Here is an 8,051-nt window from a genome sequence, read left to right as displayed (position 1 = left end):
CATTCAGCCTACAAAAAGATTCCCTTTGCAAAATGTCCCTCAGCTCAACAGACCTTGGAAGGTCTTGGGGGCTACCCTGAGAGGTACAGCACAGTGAAAACTCTTCCACCAGCAGCACAGGCTGAGCCCCAAACACTTCTACCACCCCTCCCAGGAGCTGAAAAGACATTCCTTTAGATCCAGGACTCCCGGGGAAGCCTCACTGTCTCCTCCATGGAGCTCTTCAAGTACCTCCAGCTCACTCCTGCTGCCAAGGCAGAGACATCCAAGGAGAAGGGATTACCTGGTGGAGTCCAGGGGCTGCAGCAGAAGAGGTGGAGGTGCCTTTCTTCCTGCTGTCCACCCAGCAGAAGGTCCTTGCAGCCCAAACACACAGCTCTTGCCCACCTCTCATGGGGTTATTATTCCCTCTGCTCCATGTACTCGGGAGCGTCACAGATTGCCACTCCCTCTAATCCTGCCTCCTGTGCACATGGAATTTACCTCAAGGCTGGAGTCTGCTCTGCAAGGAGACACCTCCCTACCTGGGCTTGCTTGGGAATATGTTCATGGCACTGCAGAAGAGTTGGAGCTGGAACAAATCAGCTGTTTCCACTTGATGGAGTCATTTGGCATCACCATGACCTCTGTCAACTGGAGGGTGTGCAGCTCTGGACTCCCCAACTGCATTGGGAATGGATTTGGTGCATGGGGCTGGTGCATGGTAACTGATGCTGGTACAAGGGATGGGTGTTGGTGCATGGGACTGGTTTTGGTCCATGAGGCTGGATTTGGTCCATAGGGCTGGTGTTAGTGGAAAGGGCTGGATTTGGTCTATGGGGCTGGTGTTGGTGCATTGTGGATGTGACTTTGGTTAGCATGTGAGCTAACAAAGCTACAGCAGCACTGAGAACATTACTTAGAGCTCCAACATGCTGAACTTTAGTCCTAGGAGATAAACAAAGGTTTGCTCAGCTGTCTCAAGTTTTGTGTGGATGAAGGGCTTGATGGAAACAAGGCAATAATGGGAATGGTAACACCTGCTCTTTCTCTATAACTGCCTCCACCCAAACAGGAGAGACTCCAGAGTGATGAGAGCAATCAGAGGTACCAGAGCACAGAACTGAACAACCACCACAAACCTGAGGTTAGACCAGCTGGGTCATAGCAAGGTTGATTTTCTCCCCCCCTCAAGTAAAACTGACTTATTTGTTAGCATGCTGGGACAGAGCAAGAGCAAGAATGCCATGACAATAAAAAACTTCCAATGATTCAGTTCTCCACAGGAGGATCTGCAGAGTTTTGAATTTCCTGTTGGGAATGAAGAAGAAATTTTGCTATGCATACTTAAGGAATGAAGATGTACTCAGTTTGCCACACTACATGGGGCTGGTGTTGGTGCATGGGACTGGATTTGGTGCATGGAACTGGTGTTGGTCATTGCAACAGGAGTTGATGCATGGGCCTGATGTTGGTGCAAAGGGTTGGTGTTGGTGCTCAGGGTGTTGTGGGGTGCATGGTACCAGCCTAGCTCATCCCAGGTAGCTCCTGTGGGAACCCCATCCTGCACTTGTTGGCTCTTCTCACTGCCTCCTGGCATGGAATGAGCCACTGTCTGGGAATGCAGAATCTCCCAGTGCCCACAGTGACTTCAGGGAGTGCTCTTCAAAAAATGAAGAAGAAATCCATCCCTGGGGAGGAAAGAAACTGAGAGTGAAGACTTCACCTCTTCCCAGACTTCACCTTTTCCCAGCTGGTAACGTCTTTGGCCAGGATCTTCTTGGTGGCTGAGGAGGTCCCTACAGGGACAGTGAGGGGTGACATGGGCTGTGAGTGTCCCTTTTGTCAGCACTGCCTTTGTGGCCACCTCTCCACTCCTTGCCAAGGTGCCCATACACTGCAGCACCTGGTGCTGGCTGTGCCTGCTGTGGGCTCCTGCACCCCTCCTGGTGCCAATACCTGCCACATCTGGCCCAGCTGTGCTTGCTGAAATGCAAACATACATTCTTTAGGAAGCCTAAAGAATTCCACCTCTGTTTGGAGAAGTAATGACTGGGCTTTGCTAAGGACTAGCTGGAGGCAGTGCCAAAAGCCCTCCCAGTTGGCTCATCCTCAACTGAGCAGTGACTCAGCCTAGAGACTGATTTGTCCCCTGGAGGGAGAGGAGGAAAGGTGGAAAAACAGGACCGATTCTGCCTAGACAAGAAACCACTCCCCTTTCTTCCCAGACAGCATCAACACCAACACTAGTTGCCTTCCCCTTGAGGACAGGTCACCAGAGAGGCTCCTGGTGGAGCTGTGGTCACTCCTGGTTCTTGCAGAAAGTTTGGGGCCAAATTGATTCTCCTGTTACTTGAGTCTGATGGAGAGAGAGCAGAGTAGGAGCTGAGCCTTCAGCAAGGTGTCCTCAGAGGTGGGCATGGTCTCTCCTGCTATGGCTGTAGGGAGAGGACTAGAGGGTATGGCCTTGGGCTGACACAGGGCAGAGTCAGAGGAGATGTGAGGAGAAATGTTTTCCCTGTGAGGGTGTTCAGGCACTGGAATATTGCCCAGGGAGGTGGTGGAATCACCATCCTTGAAGATGTTAAGAGGTGTCTGGATGTGGCAGTGGAAGATAAGGTTTAGGGGGTGCAGCAATGACAGGTTAATGGTTAGACTTAATGATCTTAGAGATCTCCTCCAACCCTGGTGGTTCTATGATTCTATGAAGTCCAACACGCAGACCATGACACAGCTCTTGCTCCTGAGAGAATCCAGCACATTTGTTGAGGCTCTGTGTTCTTCCTGCATCCCTTCACCCCTCTCTGCACCACTCCCAGCTGGTAACTCACTCCCAGGGATGCTATCATATTATGTATTCTCTAGCTCATCCCAATTAGCTCCTGTGGGAACTCCAACCTGCTCTTGTTGGCTCTTCTCACTGCCTCCTGGCATGGAATGAGCCACTGCCTGAGAATGCAGAACCTCTCAATGCCTACAGTGACTCAGGGGGTGCTCTTTGAAGAATATATCCATCCCTGGGGAGAGAAGGGGAACACACTCTCCACATCTCTCACAGCACTAGGAAAATGGGGCTGGAGACCCCCAGAATGCCCTTAATTCAGGGTGAATCACTACACAGGCTATCAAGGCATGAGCAAATCAAAAGCCATAAGCCAAGCTTATTCTATAGGTTTGAACAGTTGGTTTAGTCTCTTCTTGTACCAACAAACACTGAAGGGGAAGGAGAGAGGAAGGGATTACTTGAGGGCAACCCCAGGATGAGCCACTGGGCTGATTTCTCACCAGTACTGTTGGTACCAGCTCCTGACAGGACTGGGGTGTACATGATGTGTTCACAGGTGGGAATCTCACCATATATGGGTGGAAAGAAGGACCTGAGAGGAGGGAGAGAGGAAGGGATTACTCGAGAGCAGCCACAGAGTGAACCACTGGGATGTCTCACCAGTGCTGCTGTTGGTAGGAGATCCTGATGGGACTGGTAAACATCATGTGTTCACAGAAGTGAATCTCACTATGTGTGTGTGGAGAGAAGCCTGCAGAGAGGACCTGAGCTGCTGGTAGCAGCTCAATATGAGCCAGCAGTGTGCCTGGGCAGCTCAGAGGACAAACTGCATCCTGATGAGCATCAAACAGCATGATCAGACAGTCCTTTCTTTGCCAAAATGGTGGTCAAACCCTGGAAGAGGCTTCCTAGAGAGTTGGTTAATGCCCCAAACTTGGCAGTGTTTAAGAGACATGAGGACAATGTTCTCTTGTTTCCAGAATTATCATAGAGTCACAGAATCATTTAGGCTGGAAAAGCACTCTAAGATGATCATGCTGATGATCATATATCCCCACTGGTGGGGACCAAGGTTGGATCACAAAGCCCCAGAGGCTGAACTGGCTGGTTCTGCAAGCCAGAACCACCACAATGCCCTGGTTGGCTTCACACTTCTCTCTGCAGTTGTGGAGGAGCAGGTGGAGGAGAAATAAGTCCCTCCATAAATCCTCTATATTCTTCAGCTGATTATAAAGGGTTTTGGTGTTCCTGGTGATGAAATGATGAAACAAGAGCAAGTGAGATGTTTCTTTTTGTGTGTCCATCTGTGCTGTAGAGTTTTATTTAGCAAGATGATCAGCACTGCCAAGGCCACCACTCTTAAATGCCAAGATCTAACTTGGAAAGCTCCGAATTGGTTGGGCAGTTGTTGGATGGTCTTTGAAGGTCTCTTCCAACTGAAACAGTCTGTTTTGGTGACACCAATTTGACAGTAGCACTTATAAAACCTCCTGCAGTTGGAGTAGCTTAGTATGGAGATATCAACAATACTGGGATGAACCTGAGGTGCGTACACAGCCTTAGGGGAGTCATGGTCACTGCATTCCACTGATCCTACCCTCTGAAGTTGTGGAGGAGCATTTCATGCCTGAGCAGCAAAGCAAAGGTTCATGAAGTGCTCATGAAGAACATGCCAAGAGAGACTTGTGAGAACACATTGCTGCCATGGATGAGAGGAAAAACTGAGGACTTGAGTCAGTGAGAGATTTTCTGGCTCTGCCAGGAAACCCACTGAACCTTGAATGACTTCAAAACCAGGTTGGATAAAGCCTTAGGCAACCTGCTCTGGTGGGAGGTGTCCATGCCCAGGGCAGGGGGTTGGGATGAGATGATCTCTAAGCTCCATTCCAACCCCTTAAGGATCTATGAACCTATGAACTGAGTGTGAGACTGTTTAGTCAGTAACACCTTCCTTCAAGCTGAGGGATCCTCTACCACCTCTGGTCCCAGAACTACCCCACTTGCATGGGGATGAGCTTTTTGCTTGGGGTCAACTGGGGTTTCTCATGCTGCAGCTGTGCTGGTGTCCCTGGAGCTCTCACTGTGCCTCTCTGAGCCCTGGAGTCTCCAAAATCCCTTTGGAAACAAGCCATTAGGTCTTGTTGAGCAAGCCCAGCTCACCCAACCTCTCCTCACACACCTTGTCCTCCACCCACCATCTCTGGGCTCACACCACTGTGGGGGTGTCTCACTAGTCTCTGGGAACCCAAACCCAGATTCTGCCTCATGGTTTGGCCTCCTCAGTGCCAAGCAGAGGGAATAATCCTCTCCCAGGGCTTGTATGTGCAACACATCTCTGGCTTGAGGTGAACCATTGGGCCAGGTGTGGGCTTATCATACCTAACAAGTGGCCAAGCCTGTCCAAGGGGTGGGACAGGGGCTGGAGAAATAAGGGGGAGTAGGAGTAAAGAGAGCTGTGGGTTCACAGCTTGGCCAGAGAGGCACAGAGGGGACCATTTCTGGCCAGGGTGTCGGAGGAAGGACATCTGAAGGACCTTGGAAGGCTTGTCACGTTCTCTGCAAGCCACTGAGGTAGATGAAGGTGAGTCTAGAGGTCAAAAGCTGCTTATGAGAACACAGGGACCAAAGGCAGAGCTGGTCTAATAACTCCTTTCTACCAGCTGCCCTTGGTGGGGAGTGTCCCTGCCTGAAGCCTGGTGGTAGTTGGCTTTGCTGCACCTTGGTGTGTTCTGGGGATCTCCTGCAAGAAGAAGGTCTGTGCAGGGCAGTCTGCAGAGCTTTGTGCAGCTCTGGAGTCTGCATCTGCACTGGGGTCAGCAGGTGACACTAGAATGGAGTGTGAACCCTGCAGAGAGTCACAGCTTGAAGGCTGTGAGCTGGAGTAGGGAGGGGAAGGCTCTGGAGAGCATCTCCACAGCCATTGCAGGCTCTGGGGTGGTGGAAAGGATCAGATTAAGACCTCAGGGTGTTGTTAATTAGTGTTGAATATGCAATCTATAGTGGTGGGGATGCTGAGGGAGAAGGTTCTCACCATATCTCCTGCTGGAGGCTGTCGCTGATGCTCGAAGTGATAGTGGAACAGCAGCTTTGGGTTGGTAAAAGGCTGGGATCCAGATTTTATGGGATGCATTGGTCTTTGAACCACAACCAGACGCAGGAGCTCTTTCCAGCCCATCTTTATGCAATGGACAAGGTCTCTTCTCTTGTTGAGCCTTCTGTCTGCCTTGGAGGGAGCCATGCTGATGGTTCTCAAACACAGTCTTCCCTCATACCCTGTCCCAGTGACGTGCCCTGAGGATGAGCTGATGCCTACCCTGTGTCATCTTCCCTCCTTTTCCAGCTGCAAACATTGTGTGGTACCCTCCACCTGTCCGCCTTCTGTGGTGCCACCTTCCCACAAGTTACTGGTGGCCACAGGTGGCTTCTAGCCTTAACAAACCTGGTCCTATATCAAAGGACACTGAATGTGCCTTTGTCTCAGGGCTCATGGGCTCCTGGAAGACCAAGCCATGACTTGCTGTCTTGACAAGGAGCCAAAATGCTGTGGTCATGTGCTGGAAGCCTTGAGTTGTCCAGGGAAGCAGTGGAGGGGCTGGGGAGGACTCTAGGGGCAGATGTGTCACAAGAGGGTTGGTTTCATCATGTTCTCAGCTGAGCTGGCAACATGGTCTGAGCTGCCCTGGAGCTACCTCTATATAGCTGTTATGGAACCAACCTGGTTCCTCCAAGACCTTGGTTGGGTATGAGGAATGGCACCCAAAGGCTCTGCCATTAAACCGAGTGTCACATCCTTCTCCTTCATGGGAGCATTTAGACATAGGAGGAAGCCCAAACAACAATTCACAACAAACATATGTCCATCCAAGCCAAAGGTATTTTGCAGTGACAGAGGAGATGTTCTGCTCACTGGTGATATCCCAAAGGAGTCATGAGCCCTTTGTGCCCCATTCTGTCTTGTGCTGGGCTGATTCTCCACTGGGACACTCATTCCTTGAGCTCCTTGTTGTCCTTCCTGGACCTTGTGCAGCTCCTGTAGTGACTCTCCCATTTTTCCCAGATGGAAAGAGGACCTAAAGAGGTTCAATATCTCAGCCATGAGTGATATGGGAGAGTTCCACCTGGGTGGGACCTCAGACTGCACAGGAGCTGGGAAACACAGGCTCTTAATGCACTAATTGCTGGCTCAGGGGTGATTGTCCCATGAGACAAGCTGGTTGTGCTTGTTTTCCTCCACCTGCTTTTCTCCTGGATGCTGCTCATGGGTCCACCTCAGCTAGACAAAACCATGACTGCTGGAGACACTCCTGCTGGGAATGGGAGGCTGAGATGGAGATGGAGACCCCAGAGGGATGGAAACATCTGCTCCATGTTGCATCAGGATTTGATTGTGTTTCCCCATGCCTCCAGCACACTCTGCTCACACCAACACTATTATCTCCCAGGTGCTGTGGAGGGGTGAGATGTGGATGCTGCTGGTGGCTCTGTGCCTGACCCAGGTGATGGGCAATGCCATCCCACCTGTTGAAGAAAAGCATAACAACCCTGAGATGTTCATGAACATTGTAAGTGTTGGAAGGGCAAACACAAACCTCTGGGACCTTGGCTTCCTTGGGAGTGTCCCTGAAGTTCTTCCTGAGGGACCACATGGGCTCCCTGACCATGACATCTGTACCTGGAGTCAACTGGGGAGCTTGGGGCATCAAAAAGAATTGCATGGGTGTCCCTCACTCCATGCCCTTAGCTTAAGCTTGGTCTTTCCCTGCTCTTCATGTAATGTAGAGGCAACTTGAGATGGAGGTGACACCATAGGTGCGTGTCACTGAGGTCAGGCATGACGGGTCACCCTGTCCCTTTGCACCACTGTCCTTGCAGAGCCAGAAGATCCGATTCCATGGGTATCCCAGTGAGGAGTACAGTGTGATGACAGAGGATGGTTACTTCCTCAGCCTCAACCGCATTCCCTATGGCAGAAGGAATGCTGGACACTCAGGTAGGATGCAGAACACTCAGAGGGATGCTGGGCACTCACGTGGGATTTAGGGCACTCCTGTGGGATGCTGGGCACTTAGATGGGATGCTGGACACTCAGGTGGGCTTGATTTCACCAAAGGTGGAACAGACATGACCCTGCCCAGAGGTGAGGTAGAGTCCAAAGGGAACCAGTGTGAATGTCTGTGCCTTCAGACAGGGTTTGGACAGCTGGAAGAGGGATGAGAAGGTTTTGTACAGCTGCTTTAAGCTGTCCCTGGGGTTGCAGGAGATCAGTGTTGTGTTTTGATAGGGCAGC

General features: G+C 51.0%; 1 protein-coding gene across 1 annotated transcript in view; it reads left to right on the top strand.

The window, feature by feature from the left end:
• The first annotated feature begins 7,224 nt into the window (after nt 1-7,224).
• Nucleotides 7,225-8,051, top strand: part of LOC103804328 (lipase member M-like) — a 5,325-nt gene continuing 4,498 nt past the window's right edge. Inside the window, exons 1-2 of the mRNA XM_009076937.1 lie at nt 7,225-7,326; nt 7,637-7,754. Of these exons, the coding sequence (XP_009075185.1) occupies nt 7,225-7,326; nt 7,637-7,754 (220 nt within the window). The remainder of the gene's footprint in view (nt 7,327-7,636; nt 7,755-8,051) is intronic.

Source organism: Acanthisitta chloris, unplaced genomic scaffold (genome assembly GCF_000695815.1).
Source record: "Acanthisitta chloris isolate BGI_N310 unplaced genomic scaffold, ASM69581v1 scaffold4136, whole genome shotgun sequence".
NCBI classification, from domain to species: domain Eukaryota; kingdom Metazoa; phylum Chordata; class Aves; order Passeriformes; family Acanthisittidae; genus Acanthisitta; species Acanthisitta chloris.
This window is presented reverse-complemented; position numbering and strand designations above follow the sequence as displayed.